Genomic DNA, 25,449 nt, shown 5'->3' on the forward strand with positions numbered 1-25,449 from the left:
CTGCGACGCGCTGATGAGATCCAAAAAGATCGAAATCGCAATCCGCGTCTGGCAGTTTCGACAGAATACAGACCACTTCGAATTATTTTATTCGATTAAGCTAACGTGCCTATCACGTTGAGGTTGGCTACGCCGGGATTCGTTATTATCTATCTACCACTATTTATTCCACGTACCTATTCTTTAGCACTATTATGCTAAAAGGTTGGAGACGTGGATGTCTAAAAAAACATTAGTCGAAAAGGTGAACGTCAGAACATCTAGAAAACGGTAACAGTCGCATCGTCCATATCTTTTTATATGATATTTCCACGTTATTCTGTACGAAACCCTGCTATTACCTTTTTCAAAGTATCCCAGAAATTTCTTTTATATGCAAAACCATACGTGACTTGCTTAGAAATTGGAAACGAAACGGCCATGGGACGACGTGGCGGGAAAACACTCCTTTGGATTATTTCTTTTTAATTATTCACCCGGTAAGAAACTACGCATCAAACCATTACATTACTGCCTCATCATGTATGTTTTAAAACTTAAAAATCCTTTACCTTGGTCTTACATTAACATTAGGTATTAACAGCGTCCTTTATCATCACAATGACATTTCATCTGTTAGTGGTGATCTCAATAAAAATAAAGAAAAACCGAATGTTTCGTTATTATAAATAGATACCTACCAAAAATAGCAAAAACATAATAAACAATTACAACACAATGAAACTTACTGGTATGAGTGTGACACTAATAAAAGATATAGAACAATTACTGTTCCATGAAAAGATTAAGATTAGAAATTACTTGGTAAAAAGGACCATAAAAAAAGGAAAAATAGCGAGGAATCTAATTTACTGGACAGCTAAATGAAACCAAATAGTTGTAACGAAACGAAATACAATTCTACTCTTAAAATAAGAGAAACTAGTTAAAAAATAATTTAACAAAGTCCAAACTTCGCTTACAATAGCAAATCTAAGATAAAGTTTTTCCACAATGTAAAAGTTTTCTAGAAAATGTACCATTTCAAATAAATCGAGATAAAATCTAATAGTTCAAGTACTTATATTGCCAACAAGAGAAATCGCAATCACAAAAAGCTTCAAGCTTTTGACTTCTTCAACGTCCGAAACCTTGTTCAAATAGACGCATCTACAAAGCGTATGAAACTGTACAACTTGAACAACATCCAATAATTGGTATTTCAGAGAAAAATGGAAACCCATTCGGAAAATCACTTGAACCATTACATCAACAAATTTTGTTTTTTATTTTATATACCTATTTTTATTTCTATGGTTACGCACATTAAATCACCATTATACCACCGAAGATAAAGCGAATACAAAAACCTTTTTATATTGGAAATGACCGTAGTTCAATAAAGAAGACGTCCAAAAAAAAATTGGCGGAGACAAAAGGTAATGAGCTTTTAGCACGATTTTTACGGCTGCAATAAGTGACGAAGCAACGTTTTAGAAACGGAATTAAATCTGTCTTCCACAAGAGAGATAATAATACACCCGCAAAGTCGTAACTTCTACCCCACGTTCCTTATCTGATTGTGATATTTTAAGGCTTTATGTATCTGTAAGAGATCACAAATTTAACGCCTAACGAAAAAATTATTACATTGTCTTAACCGACTTTGAAAAAGTGTAAGACAATAAAATAATTCGAAGTGGTCTGTATTCTGTCGAAACTACCAGACGCGGATCACAGACCAACTTTGTAGTAACCAAATGTAGCATCGTGCTATAGATGGCGTTTACTGCGCCATTTGTAGTATTTTCTGAAATGCACTGTTGAGACAGCAGGTAAAAGTTGGGAGGTATGTCAAAATGCTACGAGACAAATAAAAATTTGGAAGAACGTTCCTCATTCAATTCTAAAACTCCTGTAAATATACAAATCGATTCACTAAACCGTTATAAAGTTATTGAAATTTTAAAAAATTGTAATTTTACACATTGTCATTTTATGGAGATTCGTTAACCGAACAGATTAAATTTATTTTTATTAACAGAAAAATGCTACTAGAAATTTCAAACTTCTATAATAAGTAACTTGAACTCTAGAGAATCACTTTAGCGTAAGGTTATTCAAATTCACTAAATGGTTATCGAGGAAAAAATGAAAAATTAGCTGAAAATCTCGTTTTTACTTGATAATATAATATTTATAATTGTCTGAAATAAATGCAATTTTAAAGTTTTAATTATTATTTAAACATATTAAAAAGTTTTACGCTCATTATTAATAGAGATTGAAACTAAATATTTTTTTGTTTCGAAGTTGAAATCAAGGCATATTCACTGCCAAAAGTCAGTTAAAAATTTTCCATATTATTCGTTATTTCTTATTTTATTCAAAGTTTTTGGTCAAATTCCAAATTTTCTCTCAAACCGTATACTTTTGTTTTAGTATAGATAGTATTTATTTGCCTCATGATATGCTACAAAACCTAATTAATCACGAATTTCTAATTTTATGTACTTTTGTCTCCGATTGTACCTCCCAAACATCCTTAAAACCGATCTCTTTTCATTTTATCTTTACTACTCATGAAGTATTTCCTAATTTAATAAGGGTTTGTTCAAAACGCAGTAAATGACGACAGTTCCAAGTGGAAAAAAGTCGGAAATAATTTATTGCTGACAATTTTGATCGTCCCAACTATATGTAAAAATGGCTAAAATTTCAGATGAAAATTCTTTATGCTTGAGTTTTTTCAACCCTTAAAGGAACGCTTAATATGCGTATGTAGTCTTCGCAACCCTTTCCTAACTAAGAAGAATTAGGTCAAAGTTCGTTTGTTTTTAATATTCTACACACTCTGCCACTTTGTTTCTTTCGCAGGTTTTCATAAAGTCGGAATTAAAAGTTGGCGTCATCTACGTGAAAGAAGGTCAGTACACAGAAGAAGAAGTCCTGGACAATAACGACAACTCGCCGTTATTCGAGGAATTCCTTCAAATCATAGGCGAAAAGATCAGACTGAAGGGCTTCGACAAATACAAAGGCGGTCTTGATACTGTACACGATTTAACAGGTAAATATTTTATCAAAAAGTATTCCATTCCTTCGGAAATAATTGTAACAACAATTACACAATTACCTTCAGGCATCCATTTGAAAAATAAAACCGATATCTGTTAGAAATGGCAACACTACACATCCTCCATAACTATAATACGCAATTAGTACACATACTTGACGAGAAATTTCAGTGGGTCATTAAAATAGCTAAAATTCGAATATTGCACTCGGGAGAAATTAAGAAATCTGCAATAATTTACTTTTTTGTGATACACCGAATGTTCATTATTTATTAATACAGATATCATCTACTGTAGTGAGCCGTAGTAGCCAAGTATCAAATAAAATATAAAATGGCTCTCGATCGCAATAATAAATAATTTGCGATAGACTTCGCCTTCCGAATTTGATCCAGTCATTAATAACAAGGTTTATGATATTTTAAAAAGTTAAAAAGTTGAGATAAATGGTAACATATCCAGTTTTTATAATAACTTCTGATAATTACATTCAAATAACATCAAACAGGGCACGTGTTCCCGTTTGGAATGTCGGGTTCTCTTAATTAAACCTTTATGGGGTCTTTAATAATGAATTACAAAAATTTAAAGAACGAAAAGGTATTTCCAAGAAATTATTTTCTAGTAGTTGAATAATAAAAATGATAAAATAATAATAATGTTACCGCATTTAAATCGATACAGCCCTTTTTGACCCCTTCCAATCGTTAGCAAAAATAATTATTGGACCTAAAATTTCTAACGCTTCTATTTAATTATTAATATAGAAATCGAAAGTTGAAAAGCGAATGTTTCGTAAACAGAAATCGCCACTCCCTTAAAATCTACTTATACCAATTTGAAATAACTTTTTATGGTTGCAATTCAACTACAGACATAAAGAACGAACTATACAACTTACTCCATTTTCGCTTGTCGAACCCTCTGGGTATATTACTTCGCCCTTCCATTAATAATAAGCAATAAGAAGATATAGGACAATTACGGTTCCATGAAAAGATAAGATTAGAAAATACCTGGTAAAGAAAACATAAAAAAAAAGGAAACATAGCGAGGAATCTAATTTACTGGACAGTTAAAAGAAACCAATAGTTGTAATGAAACAAAATACTATCCTACTTTTAAAATAAGAGAATCTAATTGAAAATTAATTTGTGTATATTACTTCGCCCTTCCATTAATAACAGTGAATTCGAAAGTATGAGACTTGGGTAGAGGTGAGTCAGAATCTCATGAACCGTGACCTTATTTGCACTGTTTGTTTGGTTTTCCAGTAAGAATGTACTCAATGTCTTCCTTTTAGACGGTTTCCATCTGTATTGAGTACATTTACTGTTCTGATACATCTTGATCCAATGGCATTATGAAACTTATTTCTACCACACTGTACTGTTCGTTTCAAGAAGTTGGAGATATGCCCCATCCCTTTATTAGGATGCGCCGTAGCATAATTCCAAATTCAATCATATTTGTCTACAGAGCTCATTTCTCCACCAATCATCGAACGAGAACTAGACAAAAGTGTACAGTACCATTTGCAGAATTATTTAAACTGCCTCGTTAAAATTTAAGAATATGCTTTATTTAAAACCATATTTACCCAAAAATAATAACAATTGAATTAACTTAACGTTCTACACACCTATAAAACTTTCGCTTTGTTTTCTATTGTTAATTTATATACATTTTTGTTTTAAGAATTTGCTAAACATTTTCGTCTAGTACTGTACAGTTCTACCCGATCTTCTAAGACTGCCCATCGAGAGCTCTGCTCGTTCAAGCTTGTTCCAACTATTTCTGTCTTGCTCACGCCTAGTGTGTATTCTTTCTATCTTCGCGCAGATTTCTTCAAGGTCACAATTCTAACAAATTGAAATAGACTGTACTTATGTGTGTTGGAAAAAGTCATGCCACGCTACTATACTTTCATTCTTTGTTTGATTTGTTGAATTGTAATTTTAAACAAAAATCATCACCAATCGATATACCGCAATTCTCTATTAAAAAAAGTATTGATTTGTGTGCTCTACTATCTAAACATAAATCCGTTGATTACGTTTGTTATCCGTATTAGCCAGTTTTCATAGACAGCAGAATTGAGACCAAAAAGAGCTTGATTAAGGTATAATAAAATCAAACAGTGCTCTAAAAAATTCCATCAGTGCTTGCACGTAGCGACCAATTACTATCAACTACGATTCGACCGCCTATCAGCTCGACACTAATTATACCCTTGATTATCTACCCCCTGCTGTCCTTAGTTAGAAGTAATTTAATTTGCCAAATGAGAAAAAGCAAATGGAGTTCGTGTTCAACGGCTTCAAGTGTAAATATGCGAGAATATATATCAAGAGTGTTTTCGCTTTGTATTTCATGGTAAACAAACGAAAATAATTATTTATCAATGATTTTAAGATTGATCGATACCACGAGATATGGATCGCGATTTTGATACAAAATTTTTGTAAGGCTTTCATCGTCATATCATCATAAGGTTGTCAATCCTAAGACTAGTTGGACGCGCACCTCCACTTTTTCCTACCTTGAGTTAATCTTCCTATTTCCCTAACACTAGAACATCCTACAGCTTTAACTATTTGTGAACAGTAATCCAATCTAAGTCTACCTCTACTCCTCTTAACTTCATGCCTGAGAAGATATCCTACCAAATCAAATCAAACATTATTATATGTATCTACAAATAGTAAAAAACTAGAGTATTTGAATTTTCCTTAAAATAAAGAAGGTTATATTTTAAAAATCCTTCCTTTGTTTGAAATATCTTTGGTTTATCATGCGATGAACGTCGATTCCAAATGGATGTTCGAAATATGCAGTGGCGATTAATAAATAATCACATAGTGACAGATTACGCTTGACTTAATCCTCCTTTCTCATTGTTCCAGGATTATATTCAGTTTACACCAACTGGAGGAATATAGAGATTATGTTCCATGTGAGCACTTTACTGCCATACGAGCGTCATGACCCCCAGAAGCTCCAGAGAAAGCGTCACATTGGCAACGATATTGTCTGTGTGGTATTTTTAGAAGCAGACAACACTGCGTTTTCACCTGCCTGCATCAAAAGTCATTTTCTTCACACTTTCATCCTCGGTAAGTAAAACAGTAGAACTTGCTTTTTATTGTTGTTAATCGTACCATTCTTGTCTCATTCATCCTCTTTTGCCAAGAAAGATTAGCTTTCTTATCAATACCAGGAGGTTATTAAGCTCGAGTATTGTGGTACTGAAGTCTGAGGACTTACTACCTTTCTGTTAGTTCCCAGGCTGGAATTGCTTGTCTTATAAGAAGACTGAAATCAAATAAAAGACTATCGTAGGAGTTACCTAGCACCAATATGAAACCATGAACGCCTTTGTTTTCCTCAAATTAAAGTAACATTTTTGACGTGACAACGTCTTATAATTCGATGGAGCCGGCTGCACGCACGAAAAAACATGACTCATGCGGCGTTACCTCGCTCTGAGGCGTTCCATTTAAGGCTTGAAGTGCAAGCGAGAGCGCGGAACGAGCGACAAAGAGGCACAATCGGCCTCCGCGTTCGGCAGCGTTCGACATCTGTCTCTCTCCTACTTGAGTGAGCGATGCGTCCGCGTGGACAGCTGCTATACAATAATACATTTCCATTTACCTCCTTCTCTATATCCATACAAAATATCTATCAAACAAATAAAATTAAAATTTTCTTTTGAAAAATGAAACCATTCCATCAGTATTTTCTTACGACGTTGTCACGTTCAACTATCGTCAGTAAACCGACTTTACAGACAACCGATTTTTTTTATTCAACCCTAAAATTGGTAACTATAGGTGGTATTATTTCGCCTGGATTTGCCCGTTATTTCATACAAGAATTGATGAATCTAAATGGGTCGTTCCGGGATTTTTGGTATAATAATTTTTAAATTTCAGACGCTGATATGCGACCCCAACATCCGATCCTGTTCCTTGTTATTATTGGACGGGTTCTCGGCACAACCTGCAATCTCCATTAATCCTTAAAATTTAATAAAGCGCTTCGAACCGCAGTCCGGAGAGGAAACATTTTCCACATATCCCTGAACTGTCGGACAGGGTTCAATCATTAATAAAGCTGCCGGAGATGATGCTCGACATTAGTTTGTACGATGAGCTTTAGAATCGCGGATTATATTAATGAAAGCTCTTCGATTCAAACGAAAAAAATTACGGGAACTGAAACGCCGGTCGTTACATCGTCTGATTCCCGAAGGATTTCAAAATTGTAGGTGAACTAAAATGTACAAATAGCTAACGCTAGCTTCAAGTTAATCGATAATATTTATTCCCCAATCGCTTTGCTTAGTTCTTCTCTTAATAAGGGGAAGCTGCAGGTCAAAAACCAAATATTAGGGTGGCAACCAACCCTTTCCCTTTGATTAGACCTAGCTTTTTGCAGAGAAGTAAAATTTCTACAATTTTATTTACAAAAGCCGGAGAAAAACACAAATTGCTTCAAACCTTTTTACTTATAATTTACAAAAACTTTATATGGCGAATACTTTAACCTACTTAATAACACATGTGTATGTTAGCCTTATTTCTATATTATCTACTGTGATTTATTTGTCACATTTTCGCTTGAATTACGGTGAACTGAATATTAACAAAAGGCCCTAATTCGTCGCCGGATTCCAACTGGTATTGAGACATTGTTTGTTAGTTAAGACATCAAGCCTTCGGCGGTAAAGTTACGAGGCAAACTAAGTTTCGTCTATCAACCGCAACAACGAGTGTAGTTGGCTAAGTCCCGAGCCATCTTGACAGCGAGTTACAGCAAAAAACACAGGCCCAAGGACCGACTTGTTTATTACCAGATTTAAAGTTAAATTAGAAACTTTGTAAAGAAACGTTTGCTTATTCTTACTGACAACATTTAACTTAAAAACATACAGAAGAAATATAATAAATAGATGCATTGATTTCAACTCAAACAAACCTGTTCTCATGTAAAGAGTCAAAAGTTACTGTTCGTTTCAAGAAGTTAGAGATATGCCCCTTCCCTTTATTAGGATGCGCCATAGAATAATTCCAAATTCAATCTTATTTGTCTGCGGAGCTCATTTCTCCACCAATCATCGAACGAGAACTAGACAAAAGTGTACAGTACCATTTGCAGAATTATTTCAACTGCCTCGTTAAAATTTAAGAATATGCTTTATTTAAAAGCATATTTACCCAAAAATAATAAGAACTGAATTAACTTAACGTTCTACACACCTATAAAACTTTTGCTTTGTTTTCTATTGTTAATTTATATACATTTTTGTTTTAAGAAATTGCTAAACTTTTTCGTCTAGTACTGTACAGTTCTAGCCGATCTCCTAAGACCGCCCATCGAGAGCTCTGCTCGTTCAAGCTTGTTCCAACTATTTCTGTCTTGCTCACGCCTAGTGTGTATTCTTTCTATCTTCGCGCAGATTTCTTCAAGGTCACAATTCTAACAAATTGAAATAGACTGTACCTGTGTGTGTTGGAAAAAGTCATGCCACGCTACTATACTTTCATTCTTTGTTTGATTTGTTGAATTGTAATTTTAAACAAAAATCATCACCAATCGATATACCGCAATTCTCTATTAAAAAAAGTATTGATTTGTGTGCTCTACTATCTAAACATAAATCCGTTGATTACGTTTGTTATCCGTATTAGCCAGTTTTCATAGACAGCAGAATTGAGACCAAAAAGAGCTTGATTAAGGTATAATAAAATCAAACAGTGCTCTAAAAAATTCCATCAGTGCTTGCACGTAGCGACCAATTACTATCAACTACGATTCGACCGCCTATCAGCTCGACACTAATTATACCCTTGATTATCTACCCCCTGCTGTCCTTAGTTAGAAGTAATTTAATTTGCCAAATGAGAAAAAGCAAATGGAGTTCGTGTTCAACGGCTTCAAGTGTAAATATGCGAGAATATATATCAAGAGTGTTTTCGCTTTGTATTTCATGGTAAACAAACGAAAATAATTATTTATCAATGATTTTAAGATTGATCGATACCACGAGATATGGATCGCGATTTTGATACAAAATTTTTGTAAGGCTTTCATCGTCATATCATCATAAGGTTGTCAATCCTAAGACTAGTTGGACGCGCACCTCCACTTTTTCCTACCTTGAGTTAATCTTCCTATTTCCCTAACACTAGAACATCCTACAGCTTTAACTATTTGTGAACAGTAATCCAATCTAAGTCTACCTCTACTCCTCTTAACTTCATGCCTGAGAAGATATCCTACCAAATCAAATCAAACATTATTATATGTATCTACAAATAGTAAAAAACTAGAGTATTTGAATTTTCCTTAAAATAAAGAAGGTTATATTTTAAAAATCCTTCCTTTGTTTGAAATATCTTTGGTTTATCATGCGATGAACGTCGATTCCAAATGGATGTTCGAAATATGCAGTGGCGATTAATAAATAATCACATAGTGACAGATTACGCTTGACTTAATCCTCCTTTCTCATTGTTCCAGGATTATATTCAGTTTACACCAACTGGAGGAATATAGAGATTATGTTCCATGTGAGCACTTTACTGCCATACGAGCGTCATGACCCCCAGAAGCTCCAGAGAAAGCGTCACATTGGCAACGATATTGTCTGTGTGGTATTTTTAGAAGCAGACAACACTGCGTTTTCACCTGCCTGCATCAAAAGTCATTTTCTTCACACTTTCATCCTCGGTAAGTAAAACAGTAGAACTTGCTTTTTATTGTTGTTAATCGTACCATTCTTGTCTCATTCATCCTCTTTTGCCAAGAAAGATTAGCTTTCTTATCAATACCAGGAGGTTATTAAGCTCGAGTATTGTGGTACTGAAGTCTGAGGACTTACTACCTTTCTGTTAGTTCCCAGGCTGGAATTGCTTGTCTTATAAGAAGACTGAAATCAAATAAAAGACTATCGTAGGAGTTACCTAGCACCAATATGAAACCATGAACGCCTTTGTTTTCCTCAAATTAAAGTAACATTTTTGACGTGACAACGTCTTATAATTCGATGGAGCCGGCTGCACGCACGAAAAAACATGACTCATGCGGCGTTACCTCGCTCTGAGGCGTTCAATTTAAGGCTTGAAGTGCAAGCGAGNCTACATAATTCGCTTCCACTGGCAAAGGTAAAATTGCTATTTGAGTCCTAGTCAGTAAAACATTTCCATGAAGCAACAAAACCTAAATAAGACTCCTTGAAACCATCTATAAGGGGCCTTATTAAAATGCATGAAGAAACTGTAGCGGTAATTGAGATCAAGAGCCACATATAGGTACTGACACGCCGTGCATTCTACCCGACAAAATAGATGTGGTGATTTTTCGTTCCCTGATTTTACATAGAAACAACTTCAATGCACGTAATAGACCACTCCACAAATATGGGTGCCTATTATAATACGAATGAGCGCTCTCAAAAATAAAAAAAAAAGAATTTCAAAAGAACGGTTCCTCAGTAAATAATCAAGAGGGAAAACGGTTAAAGGTTTAAAGGAAGAAAACAAGTTAAGTACAACATATTTATATAAATAGTCCTTAAAATTGGAGAAAGAAGTTTCTTACTAACTACTGTAGTTTTATTTGTTTTCAACGAATACATGTAGCAGAATTGTCTCTGATTGAGTATGAATGACACATTAGACTTTGAAAGGCGTAAAAAAAATCAATAAATCACGATGTTGCTCCGTTCAAGCAAGATAATTATTGTCAAGCAATTTGCAATATACCGCCATCTACAGATACATATGCAAACTGAAGCATCTCAGTGTTTTACAGAGGTTCTCAGTTGCCAAACTGGATAAGCTTGCAAACCAATTAAATAAAAAGCATTATGTTCTGTTATATTTCGGAAAATTGTTCATGTGCTTTATTTAATTGATTTGCGTGTCAGTCAGTCTGATTTTCTTGAGTAAATGCATTAATACCGTTCAGTTCTGAACGAATCAACCCCAATTAACAATAACTTATAATGAAAATAGTTGATCAATCAGAGCAACTTTCTTTTTTTCCAAAGTTCGAACGTCACCTCGTATAAAACGTCGTCCAACTCGTTACGAAATATCGGTGGTCACAAGGGACGAAGTCGGGGCCTATAAACCTTATTTATGGGAGCAGAGTGTATTCGACAAAGGACCAATGTTCCGCGAATGGCTTCTTACTAAAATAGTCAACGGTGAGCGAGCCAGTTACTCTGCCCCCAAGTTCGCCAGGATGCAGGAAAGGACAAGATCGCAAATGCTCGAGGACATTGTCGCAAATCTTCAAAATCACGCAGAAACCGGACAAATACCGAAACCGTACAGACGAGGTAAGGAAGAATGTTTTATGACAATTAGATATTATAAATAGATATAATTAAATATCTCCATAACTAATCTTGTAATTACATCCAGAGTTCTTGACCGTTCTTGATCCAAATGAATAAAAATTCTCATGAGAATAATAAAAGATAACATTATTTCATTGTTTAGCTAACGTTTCGTTAAGCATGTCTGAGTCTCATCAAAGCTGATTAGGTAGCTTAAAGTTAGTACATCGTAAAAACTATCACTTTATTCATCGCCATAACAACAACAACCTAAAGAGGCCAAACGGTACAGATGTAGGTTTCCCTTAGAGTCCTCGAATAAAAAATCTCGCGTACCTGTACTGATATATCAAAGACCCAAAAAGGGAATTTTTGTCACGCCTACACATAAAGTTTACTCTTTATGAAAAGGCAAACATAATTATGAATGAAATGTATTATCTGTAAGTAGAGATACAGGTATTAGGTTTCCTCGCAATAACGTCTTTTCTGAAGTTGCACTGCACTGCTATCGAGATTAAAAGTGGATCTTTTGTCCACTTCACAGGTTCGTGGAGACCAATAGGGCACATGCGACCGTCGTCGCCTTTGTTGGACAGCGTGCGCGATCAGTTCGAAGATTACGATCAACTAGCCAAGGATTTCACTCGCGCCTTCCTCAACACGGAATCAAACACGTTGGCGAACGCTCAACTATTCGATATCGTTTTCTTAGTCGGACAATCAAAGCAGAAGGTACGTAATCTACTACATCTCCAATAATGATCACTGAATGTTTTTAAACCTATGTACTTCAACCATCTCTCATGTCGTAGAGATTATTAACTCTTTAAAAATGACGCTAAAAAGGAAATCCTTGCTCCTTTACAAGGATTTATAGGGTAAATAACAAGAAGAATTCATTTAGCACAAAAATTATCATCATCATAAGGTCGTCAGTCCTAACACTGGTTGGACACGCACCTCCACTCTTTTCTATCCGGAACTGATCTTCGCATTTCCCTAAAACTAGAACAACCCACTTCCTTAATTATTTGCGAACAGTAATCTAATCTAGATCTACATCTACTTCTCCTAACTCCTGTTTCTGCCTCCAATATGTCTCTGACTAGACCTTCATGTCTGAGAAGGTGTCCTACCAACCTATCTCGCCTATTTCTTATTGACTTCCATATAGTCTTCTGTTCTCCTATTCTTTCTAATACCTCTTCATTACTAACCTTCTCTATCCACGGTATCCTCATCATTCGGCGGCAACACCACATTTTTTTTCCTTAAACTAGCTCGAAATTCCGTTGGTCCCTTCGGCATGCCCGACTCCATTGTTTTAGACTGCTATATAGTTATGCCAATATTTAAATTTTTACATGATGGAGACATGTTGTTAGCTTTCCTTCACAATTTTCTGCTACCCCTTCTGGCCGCATATTTCACTAACATCAGGCATTCATAGCTCTGATTGGAACAAAAAGATAAAAAGCATTTTCTTCTTCAATTTTTCATGATGGATATTTGAATTTTCCAAGATGTTATTTGAAACCAAAGAGAAACTCGCTTCGAGATTTGATTCATTGATTCATCAATGTTATATGTTGTATTCTTAGGGGTGTGTTCGTGTATGTGTGTGCTGGAGCATTTTTAAATTCGTTTTAGCAGTAAAGAAAGACCGTTATGTAAATATGAAATGTAAATGAATCACACCCCATTCTATTATTCATAATACAAAAGGATCGTTGGCAAACAATTTCACCTCTCTCGCTTCCTTTTTAACTACTGTCCCGCTCTTTCGTCATTCAGATCGGATCCCGACCCATTTCACGTACATATCTACTGGCCCTTTTTTCTCATAAGAAACTGGCAAATGGGAAATTCTTTTCCGCCTGTTTTAGGCTTCATTGTTCGCGTTATTTCTCTTAATAAAAATTTGTTAAATTCATATATCACCCAGACACTCGAATTAGAAAACTCTCTTCTCTTCAAGAAGACGCAGCAAAAAAATTGTCAAAGCTGTTAGAAGGGTTCAAATTAGTTAGATGACGTAGAAATACAAAAAATAAGGGACAATAATCTAATGTTATTAGCCAAGGCAGCGACCTAAACCTTTTAAGACAGTAATACATTCCAGACAACTTTGCAGACTCGTCAACACTCTTGCAGCGAGCAGAACTCTCCGTATTCCACGTCTATCATGCATTGAAACCAGAACACACAAAGAAGGACCTGGTTGCATGTGGGATTGTCCAATTTTATAACACGTACCCATTTGGGGGTACCCTATCTAGTATAATGCTTGCCATTTGTTTTACAAGGGTTTTCTAAGACTTCCTTTCTATTCATTGACATTCGATTTTAAAACATGGAATTTTATATATTTTTTACAAGTACAGTCGAGCCTTGGAGCCCTAGTACTAGGCCAAAATGAAACTTAAATTTTATACTTTGACTACAACCGAAATGCGTGCATGTTGGTCAAGAACTAGTTTATCTTTCTTATCAAGGGCTGAATTATTAACCCCCAAAGAGGCATGCGTCATAAAATCGGAGAACAACAAACCAGAAACTGTCACCCTGTCTATGATAAAGAATCACAAAGAAGTATCTATTCGCTTCGAATATTAATAGCATTTTCTTCTCGTAGGTAAAGTTCATAGGCGTCCGTGCGATTTTGGGAGTTCGAAGCAGGGTATTTCAAGAAATGCTCTACGGCATTCAAACTGGATTCGGTTCACCCCAAGTGCCAGTGGCCGAACTATTAGCAAGGCCCGTTCCCACCCTTTTAAGTCCCCAACAGTCCAGGCCCAAGAGCAGTAATTTCCTGCAGGTCCCCGACATAGAATCGCCCCGACCGAAAAGCGTTCCCAATTCTCCCATGGTGAAGAGAGCTTTCTCCAGACTGGGCACCATCACCGCCGGATGGGGCAAGTCAATGAGGAAGCAGCACACACAACATCTCACGCCCGACGACAAAAAGAAATGGTCCAGCAGTCAAGATTGTTCGGGTAAGTGAAAACAAACAGAAACAGATAAATATTTTCAACTTCAAATCATCATTATCACATCGATTAAATTATTCATTAGACTTTGTGTGACTTTGAACCGTCGCTTTCGCTTTAGTTGTCAGTCCAAATTGAGTTGCTAACTCATCAAGAAATGAAGCATTTGGAAATGTGAGAACAAGATGAAATCAACCATTTGACGCGGAATTTCCCGAGTTTCTAAACTTGCCTAATTTCTACCTTCATCATTATCAAAGTTAGCTCAAATTATCTTTAGGAAGAGGCAGAATCTGATGTGAAATTATAGGAAAGATAATGCTTTAATGGAATTATTTCAAAACTTAATTTAACAACAAATGATAAAACCAGAAATGATCAAATCACTGTGATTGTATATTAGGTTTCCATAAGCTGACCTTTATGTTCTTTAAATATCAAAGAATATCAATCTATACGTATTCAAATGAATTAACATTGTAATGTAAAAAGGAATACAAAAGGAGCAGAATATGAAACACTAGGTAGGTTGTCGTATAATTTTCACACAGCAAGAGGTACATTTGAAGTTGTTTGTAGCACAGCAGTGGTATACCTCAAAACACCACGGGGATTTATGTGTGTAATGTGTTTCACTTTAGTAATAGTTACCGTAGGAAGCGTGCAAATAACAATTGATATAAATTACTCTTTCACGCCGCTTTATGAGACATAACAATCCTGAGAAATCTTTAAAAAGCAACCGCGCCAACCCCAAAACTAAATTGCATTTATCATCATACGTACACCTAGAGATTACACGGCACCACAATTTCCTTAAATTTTTACAACTAATTTATTTCACCTCATTTATCGTTTGCCACCCTGGTGCCTATTGCACAATCCCAGAGATGTATTTGCCGCTTCATCTTTACAAATTTGTAACTGGAAAATGTTCTTTAGGTCAATCTTAAATTGCACAACTTTGTGATTTATTCCGAAAAATGACTTCAAAGTTAGTCAAAGTGATATGGAATGTTCCATACAACGTCAACTGCACTAATGGATGGTGTTCCACCTAAGGTGATTTCGTCCACAACTCTGTTATTATACTCCCAGTAAAAACAAAAGTTCTTATAAAAGTGGTCTAAAATCATATGGTGTATATCCAGAAAGTATTTCCAATCACACGAGGTGCTCGATTTCTTCTGGACGCTACCTAACTTTGTTATTTTAAGAGAAACACCCTGTATATTTATACATTTTTGATTTCTTTTTAGACCGACTTTATTAGCAGTTCCCTGCGTCTATCTCTAGTACTTTTTCAGATATTCAACTGGTTTTGAAAAAACAATACGATTTCAGCTATTTTCATGAGAAAACAATTTTTTGGGTGTTTCATTCCCACCAGCCACTAATGCTGGTGGGCGGCCAGTCCCTCTGGACTACGCCAGAAGGTAGGGCGGAAGGCCCTCTTCAGCCTCATTTCAGAAATCGTGGGAATGGGTGAGTGGTGGTTCGAGTGAGAAAGATGAGACAGAAGAGAAGACAAAAGAGAATGAAAGATTATCTGTGGAATATTACTGCCCATGCAATTGCCTAAGTGATCCAAAGAAACCACAGAAAAACTTGGAGACAGACGGACCCGGAATCGAACCGGCGTCCACCCGAATGCTAAGCAATGGTCTAAACCTCTAGGTCATGCCGCTCGGTATTCATAAGACCAAATAGCATCTAAACCACAGAAGATACAAAACCTGGGGTTTACACAGTTTGTTTTAGCACGAATTACCGTATCTTTTTTGCTAAGGGCAAAATGTGTACGTTATTCACAACCGGAACTATCCTGAACTGATCTTCGCAATTTTCCTAAAACTAGAACAACCCACATCCTTAACTATTTGCGAACAGTAATCTAATCTACGTCTACCTCTACTCTTCCTAACTCCCGTTTCTGCCTCTGACTAGACCTTCATGCCTGACAAGGTGTCCTATTAACCTATCTCGCCTATTTCTTATTGCCTTCGTTAGAGTCCTCTGTTCTCCTATTCTCTCTGATAGCTCTTCATCTCTCGGGCCAACGGATTTCACTAGAGCCTACTATCTATATCTAATTCTAATCTATTCATCTCAACTTTTAAATATTCTAATTTCTCTACTTGCCTCATTGTCCTAACATTCCACGCTCCGACTCGTGAAATATTGCACCTACTCCTATTGCACTTATTGATGACATCCTCCAAGGTAGTCCCCGCCCTGACATCCGAATGGGGGACTAGTTTACGTCCGGAGTGCTTTACCCCAGAGGAAGCCATCATTTTAGTTTGGTGTATTTTACTTGGGATACCATAATGTGGTGGTTTCCCGTTTTTCTTATTCATTTGTTACAAAAAAAAACAGACACAAGGAATAATTTTAACTACCAAAATTGACCATTTGTTCCCGTGAAAAGCGAGAGGGTTGAGCAAGAATGTCAAAGAAATTTGTAATTTGTAATTCACAGTAGGTACCTTCAATTTGTATTTATTAAATTCTGGAGATTGTTTCAAAACAATAAAACGCTTCAATCCCCATTTACGTTATTCACAACCGGAAATATCGAAACCGACTTTTGACAATCTTACAAGACGAATAACTTTTTTCTTCCAACAGAATGACGATATTTAAAGATACCGTTCGATGCAAAATTAAAACCCTTTTCTGCTGATACAAAATAACCACAGGGGCCTTGAAAGAGGAAAACATAATTCTTTTTAAGTAAGAAGACTAACGTGACGAAGACACCACAGTCCCCTATATTTAATTAACTGTTTGTTTTCGTCAAAATGATATGTAAAGCGTGTTACCTACTGTCAATTTAGACCTTACGAAAAACAGTAAAAATCGGTCGATTTTGAATTCAAATCAAGCAGCAGCATTAGATGAGTAGGTACAAACAATTTCCGTAATGGCAAGTTGTAAATTAAAACCGGATTTCCTAACGTTCAGCCGCAAGATTTATCCGTCGACTGCAAAGTCCTTTAACGCTGTCGTGCGAATAGTATACACGGTCTCGTTCTGGCTTTTACAAATCCGAATTTTCAAGCGAATCGAGATTAGAGCGAGCTGCGAAAGCCGTGCACTACCTTTTTGCGCTCGCTGACTGGTTACAAACGAACGAAGTGCCGAAACGGTCGCGTTTTACAGTCACTATACGTACACGCAACCCCAGCTTAATTACTCTTCGAACTGCTTGCTTTGCTTCTTTATTTCCGTTTTCCTTTCGTTTCTCTCAAAGGAAAAATCATCCGGAAACCAGTGGCGTGTTGCGGCGCGAATGATGTAAAAATTTATGGCAGGAACGCAGCGTCTACCACCTTGGATGATATTTCAAAATGTCAAATCCAATGTTGCAGTAATGTATCTCGACGTAGTTCTGACATTTTAACCGATTTCAGAAAATTTTTGTATATCCATCTTTATTTATTTATGTCATCATCATAAGGTCGTCAGTCCTAGCTCCTAGGACTAGTTGGACATGCACCGCCACTCTTTCCTATCCTCAGCTAATCTTCGCATTTCCCTAAAACTGGAACGTCACATCCTTAACTGTTTATGAAGATGCTGCTTCTTATATTTCTATGACTACCCCTTCATGCTTCATAAGGCGTCCTACCAACCTATCTCCCCTATTTCTTCTTGACTTCCATTGATTTCATCATCGTATCATCATAAGGTAGTCAGTCCTAGGATTGGTCGGACACGCACCTGAGCTCTTTCCTATCCTGAACTGATCTATCATTTCCCTAAAACTAGAAAAAAAATAACTTGGGTGTTTCATTCCCACCAGCCAGTAATGCTGGTGGGCGGGCAGTCCCTCCGGACTACGTCAGAAGGTAGGGCGAAGGGCCCTCTTCAGCCTGCTTTCAGGAATTGTGGGAATGGGTGGGTGGTGGTTCGGGTGAGAAAGTTGAGACGGACGAAATGAAGACAGAAGAGAATTAAAGATTATCTGCGGAATATTACTGCCCCAGCATTTGCCTAAGTGATCCAAGGAAACCACAGAAAAACTTGGACCAAGGCAGACGGACCGGAATCGAACCGGCGTCCTCCCGAGTGCTAATCAATGGTCTGAACCTCTAGGTCATGCCGCTCGATCCTAAAACTAGAACAACCCGCATCCTTTTCCGAACAGTAATCTAATCTGGGTCTACCTCTACTTTCTCGTTGTTCTAAAGTCACCCTAAAGTCCCGTTTCTGCCTCTAATATGTCTCTGACAAGACCTTCATGCCTCTCAAGGTGTCTTATTAACCTATCTCTTCTATTTTTCTTATTGCCTTCCATAGAGTCCTCTGTTCTCCTATTCTCTCTAATACCTCTTCATCTCTCGGGCCAACGGATTTCACTAGAGCCTACTATCTATATCTAATTCTAATCTATTCATCTCAACTTTTAAATATTCTAATTTCCCTACTTGCCTCATTGTCCTAACATTCCACGCTCCGACTCGTGAAATATTGCACTTATTGATGACATCCTCCGAGGTAGTCCCCGCCCGGATATCCGAATGGGGGACTAGTTTACGTCAGGAGTGCTTTACCCCAGAGGACTTCATCGTTTTAGTTTGGTGTGTTTTTACTAGGGATAACATAATGTGGTGGTTTCCCGTTTGGTTTTCTTATTGATTTGTCACAAAAAAAACAAATACAAGCAATAACTTTTGCTACCAATATTGAGCATTTGTTCCAGTGAAAAGCGAGAGGGTTGAGCAAGAAAGTCAAAGGAATTTGTAATTTGTAATTCACAGTACCTTCAATTTGTATCTATTAAATTCTGGAGATTGTTTCAAAACAATAAAACGCTTCAATCCCCATGTACGATGTCACTACTGAGGGTCCAAACGCGGAGCATACTATGGAACAATAGTTCGAACCGTGGTCGTAAACAATTTCAATTTCGCTAAAACAACGACGAAGGACGGACGGGCTAATGAGAAGTTCATTAAAATCCAACGCTCTTAATTACTACCTATTCGGGAAGTTCTACAAGTATTTTAACAGAGCGTGTATTTTCGCTGTGAAGAAGCCTCTCAAACTCCATACGCCTTCATCGGAAATATCTTGGTTATGCAATAAAGGATTGTTTGGAAGTTCTCGACAAACTGCACTTGACGAAGTGCTCGTCTCATCGGCCCTTTGTACATAATTTCGGAACTGTGGCAAACTTGACTGGATCCACTTACGGCTAAATTACTATCGATCAATCTATAATCGTAAATCATTATTCAACTTTAACTAGATGTTACTTATGCCTCGTTCACTAATTTTACATCAGTTTTGCGACACTTTGTCCTACAGTCTATTTTAAACAACGTAGAATGTCAATACCTTTACTAATTTGATAAATAGTTGACCTACAGAAATACTACTTCCGAATTGCTTATCAGTAGGTAGATGCATGCAATGCAAATCTGATAGAATCTTGAAATCACTGACTTGAATTTGCTTTGTACCTCTTCACACTTGACTTTAAAGAAAACGGGCATAAGCCTTCTCATAATAAGTCTTGCATTGTCTAAATCTCTTAACTCCTGAGATTAACAGCCTAATGTAACCAGAGATTTCTTGCAAGCTATTAATAGTCAATAATTTGCCTTGTGTAGAAATTTACTATCGCTTCCTTTATAGAGAAAGATGGTAAAGACAAAGAAGGCAAAGAAAGGCCAAACGTAGCTCAACTGCCAGTTCCACGATTAAGTGTTTGCGCAGATGCCCAAAAGGTGGACAGGGCGAAACTGGCGCAGACCGAATTTTCGATAATCGAATTCGATCCGGACACGTTTCGTATTCTTCTCGACTATCTTCACACTGGTTCCTGTCCACTGACGTGCGCCACAATACCTGGGCTTATTTGCGCCGCTGAACACTACGATCTACCTGAATTACTCCAAGCCTGCTTCCATCATGCGAAACAGTTCCTCAGGATAGAGGTGGTATGTACATTATTTTTGACAAAGCCATTTCTATTTTTACCAGAAGCCCTGAACTTAATGCTAATTTCTTTTTCGTTGTGTAAAGATAGTTAATGAATACATTGCAGCAAAGATTTCAGGCAATAATTAATCGTAAAGTGGATAAAACCAAATAATTGGCATAGGTCGCCATCTACAGTTATTTACTACTAACTGCAGCATTTTATAGTGTTTGACAGGACTTTACAAATGCATCTGTTTATTGGTCTTTATTTTAGTTTGTGTACAAGCTACGTCCAAGACTGAGTTTTGCAAATAGATAGTTTTCAAAGACCTCGGCAAACAGCGGTAAATAGATATAGATGGCGTTCTACTGTCAGTCCCTTAATATTCATCAACTTGTTTGTTACAGAATAACTTCGACTTGGTCGGAGATTTATCGAAATTACGTATAGTGTAGTGTACTGATTACCTACTACAGTTCTGAATCTCCATTAATGTTTAGGTATTAAGTTTTTTGTCAGAATAGTCTACATATAATGACTTTGAAAATAGAAGAAGCTTTAAACGGAATTAAATTCGTAATTTATTTCTCCATCAAAAATTAATCATTATATCCCATAAAGTGAATATATGTCTATTCTATTNAAAATATATATATTTAATCAATATACTAAACAGTACAACATAGGGACTAAAATATCAAATAAATCGGGGAGATATGTACAGGTACTAACCGAGACAATGACTTTGAAAATAGAAGAAGCTTTAAACGGAATTAAATTCGTAATTTATTTCTCCATCAAAAATTAATCATTATATCCCATAAAGTGAATATATGTCTATTCTATTACTTAAAACTTCATGAATGTTGTAACAAGAAACTTTTGACTTGTTGATTATATGTACGTACGAACCAACTGTCTCGGGCTTCATTTTGTGTGAGCGAAACTCAGGACGACATCTAATCCCGTGCACACAAAGGGATGAGATGTAGTAGTATTAGCGTCGTTTCGCTAAATGAGCATTATTAATCAGGGGAAAATTCCATCCTCGCCGAAAACCGTTTAACAGTACAAACGGTTTCTTGCAGGTGTGCTGTATGTTGGGCTCGTTGGAAAATTACTATTGGAGATACACGTCCGCCTCGGAGTTGGTGAACATGATCCTTGCCTTCGTTGAAACTCGAGCGTATGCATTATTTCAAACTACTGAATTCTTAACGCTCAGCGAGTCCATGGTACAAATGATAATGTGCCGGTATGTAACATATTTACCACTCTAGTTTTATTTTTAGCTTCTGGTTAGTATTACACTTGAATCACCCTTTAGCTTTGCAATAACAGAACACATTATCAAAAAACTAATAATGATTCTTGGCCGCAATTATTAAAGGAGTTTAACACTTTCGTGGCCATTAATATAACTACTCGCAGGGTCATATTATTTAAAGTTGTCTTCCAAATCTATATTATTATTAGAAGTAATTAAAATGTTTTTATTGGTAAATCAAGTTCGTGCAGTTATCAAACCGACTCCTAAATGTCGAAGTTTTGCATCACGTTAATATTTTTTGTAGATTTTTTAGAAAAAACATTGCTCCAAAATCCTTCCTAGTATTTTTTCGTCAAATAAAATATTAAAATATTCCTATGGAAGATCAACATTAAGATGATTTCGTTAGTGTTGCGATATGGTAATACTTATTAGTAGCATAAAAAGTGCCTTACTATTTTTCTACTGTCGATTAGTTTCTGATACATCGTATTTTTAGGAATTTGGAAGTTCCAGAGATCAGGAAGTTCGAAGCGATGTTAAACTGGGCGAAACATAAAATAAAAACGAAAACTTCTAGCAAGTTGGACGCCAAGTTGGAATTCAAATGCATTATGGAACGGTTAGCACGCGATCTGAAACTTTACAGGATATCGCCGCAAGAACTGATAAAGGTACGGCTTTAAAATACCAATCGATTTAGATGTTTTAAAATCATATACAGATCGAAACATTTACAATCAAGAATATTGTACTAAAACACTGTTAAAGAAGTCAACAAATTTGTAAGCTTCTGCAAATTTAATTGCACTTTTTGTCACGATCTTCTTCCGCGTATTACGATAATGTCACATGCAAGAAATATTTTCATACATCTTTCCTCAAATATATAATTAGTTAAATAAAAGAGGACCGCAGATAGTCTCTTGCGGAACACCAGTTTCTAACCTCAACCGATACTGTCATGCGTCATTCCTGTCATTTGTATCTTTTGTTATGTTCAATCGCGAATTATTTAGTAAACTTTTCGAAAAAAACGGTCAAATGTGCACGTTTCTTTTACCTATTTCTTCCAGATTGTTCTGCCATCGAAGGCGATCAAAAACGAGAGGATATTGGAAACGTTAATGTTTCAAGCCAACTCGGGCATGTATCGCATCCAAGACTCTTATATAAAAGAAGCAACGCAAAGACTGCAGAAACAAGACTCAAAATTTTCTGAATGGGAATCGTTCGACTACAGTGCGTAAAAAAAGTAAATCCGTGACACCACAGACAATCATCAACAAGTAGCAATTAAGGCATGCGACACGACACGACACGACGCGGCGCGGCGTGGAGTGCGCTAAATTACATAATAAGAAAGAAGTTAATAAACAAGAATTAATTAATTAATTAATAATTACTTATATATTTATGGTCGCGACATGTAGCAATTTGTACGTACCTAATACATCTATATGTGTGCGTGTGTGTGATTGCAGGACAATCTAATCGGGATATAAGTGTTTGCCTTTTGTGTAAAAATTTTTAAATGGCGTCATTTTTACTGTAGATGCGTAGATCGGGGTGGAAACGTTCAAACGCGCATTTATTACAGTAACGTGCTGGAAACGTTACAATAATAATAATAATAAAATTACATAAAGGGAAAATGCAATCAGGCAAAACTATTGCCTTCTATTTTTATAAAATCAGCTGCAATTTATACCTTCTTCCCTTTTGTGAACTTAAAAAGTGTGCAAGATACTGCTACTATTAATATTTTACACCAACAAATGTTTAATATCGTATTAAATTATTCTCTGGATAGAAATATTACCTTTTGTATCTTAATAATATAATATTGTTGAAATTTTGGTATGTTGTACATCTTAAAGTGGTGACTAAAAAAACATAGAAATATATGCTGGGTGGGAAATCATTTCTTCACATAGTTTTCGAGGTTTGAAAAAAGTTAGTAGTAATACAACCCAACCCGAACCATAACCAACCAAATCGATCAAAACTAAGGGTTCTTTTTTTGGTGTTCTCGTTGTCGTATACATATTTTATTTGTTTAGAGCAATTTAAACAACAAAAAGAAGGTTAATTTGGTTAGCTATAAATTGGATTAGGTTGTTATATTTACTGTATTCAAACGTGAAAAATATATATATTTAATCAATATACTAAACAGTACAACATAGGGACTAAAATATCAAATAAATCGGGGAGATATGTACAGGTACTAACCGAGACTAACATGTATGGGTCGCGCAAAGACAACCGGCATTAGGGCGTACTTCATTTGCAGCGATCATACACGGTCACTGGCGTTTGAAACACGCACTCTTTCATACCACCCCACGTAAAGAAGTCAAGCGGATTCAGATGAAGATTACGCGCCAGCCAAGGTACAGGATCCGTACTAGAAACTCACGCATTGAGCATACAATAATACTATTGTACACTGACCTATGACACTAACACACTGTCAATGACTTCGACTAACTACATGCATGCAAGCTTACAATGTTAGACGAACAAAGAATTATTGTAGACTGACTGACTAACATAAACGTTGTACAATGAGTTGGCTTGTTTTACTTACTTTATTCAGACCTCAAAAATATATTTTTGGTCAATACGCTGAACTGTACAACATAAATATTAAAATGTAAAGAAAATGGGAGGTGAGTATAGGTACTAATAAACTTCTTTTTAAATTATGTAAATGCAACTGTAACGAAAACTAATTTAAACGAAAACATGTGTAATATATAAAAAAATGACACGCATGAAGTCTGAAGTTTCCACTTTGGTCTACTTTACCTCTGCCTTTAATTGTTGCGACTCTTTTATGTATATACTTATTGTGTAAAATGATCGTATTATCGCTGCTTAATATTGTGATATGAAAGCTCAAAATCAAAACAGATCATTAAGCAGTTTTGTTTCAATAAATCTTTATCGTAGGTACGGATCAGCCTAAATAGATTTTATTAAGTTGTTTACTCAATAAACATAATTAAAAAAAATTATAATCACAAAAACAATCGTACTAATTTAATAATAATGAAACAGTAATACTACAGTAAATTATGTTATTAATTCGCAACATGTTTCTCAAAAGAAGATAAAATTTATTAGTGGAGCTTATAAAGCTTTCACCGCTTTTAAAATTAAACTTGTTTAAAAAAAATGTACATTTTGATAATAGCCAAGGTAAACTTTAACTACACGGGATGTCCACGCCTCAAAGAAAACCTTTAGAGGGAGGTTTCTCTCATCCGTCAAAAATGATGAGAGGCGTAGTTAGGCCGATCGCCGACGGCTTCCTGCTAAAAAGCATTTTAACCTATTTTCAAATTTGGACAAGCAAAATTTCTACTTTTACAGTGTACAATCGGAGGCGGGACTAATAAGGTGATGTATGCAATGCACTTTGCATCGGGGGGGGGGGCGCAAATGGCCCCGTTCCCAGAAAGGCGTTCAAAGCTTTCATATCACATGATTACAAAGTACCTGTGTTGTAAATAATACTCGACAGGTTATCGCTGACCCTGTCTGTAAAAAGACTTGCTGTTAAATACATACGTGTTCGATGTTAAATTTTTAAGACGCAGAGCAACAAGTGTTTGTAAAACTATAAAATACGGGCGGCCCAAAAACGATTTCAACAAGACGGTCACACAAGGCACTGCCCCCCGATTTTTGTAGCATTACCAACCCCCCCTCCTTCCCAGGAACCATGAATATACCCGAACACCGAATGAAGTTAAAAGAGCAGGTCATTGCGTGGCAAAAGCGATCAAAATGAATAGAAAAGCCTAAGGTGACCATAAATTAGGTTATGATTTCTC

At 36.1% G+C, this 25,449-nt stretch overlaps 1 protein-coding gene and 1 long non-coding RNA gene across 2 annotated transcripts in view; one reads left to right on the forward strand and one right to left on the reverse strand.

The window, feature by feature from the left end:
- Positions 1-24,673, forward strand: part of LOC108738444 — a 107,664-nt gene extending 82,991 nt beyond the window's left edge. Inside the window, exons 7-15 of the mRNA XM_018471857.1 lie at positions 2,857-3,049; positions 5,963-6,172; positions 11,113-11,406; positions 11,954-12,141; positions 14,045-14,405; positions 20,046-20,350; positions 21,423-21,589; positions 22,104-22,278; positions 22,681-24,673. Coding sequence (XP_018327359.1) covers positions 2,857-3,049; positions 5,963-6,172; positions 11,113-11,406; positions 11,954-12,141; positions 14,045-14,405; positions 20,046-20,350; positions 21,423-21,589; positions 22,104-22,278; positions 22,681-22,854 — 2,067 coding nt within the window. The 3' untranslated portion in view covers positions 22,855-24,673. The remainder of the gene's footprint in view (positions 1-2,856; positions 3,050-5,962; positions 6,173-11,112; positions 11,407-11,953; positions 12,142-14,044; positions 14,406-20,045; positions 20,351-21,422; positions 21,590-22,103; positions 22,279-22,680) is intronic.
- Positions 1-25,449, reverse strand: part of LOC108738475 — a 144,193-nt gene that overhangs the window by 117,006 nt on the left and 1,738 nt on the right. The gene's annotated exons all lie outside the window — the stretch shown is intronic.

Source organism: Agrilus planipennis, unplaced genomic scaffold, assembly GCF_000699045.2.
Source record: "Agrilus planipennis isolate EAB-ADULT unplaced genomic scaffold, Apla_2.0 scaffold20, whole genome shotgun sequence".
NCBI lineage: Eukaryota > Metazoa > Arthropoda > Insecta > Coleoptera > Buprestidae > Agrilus > Agrilus planipennis.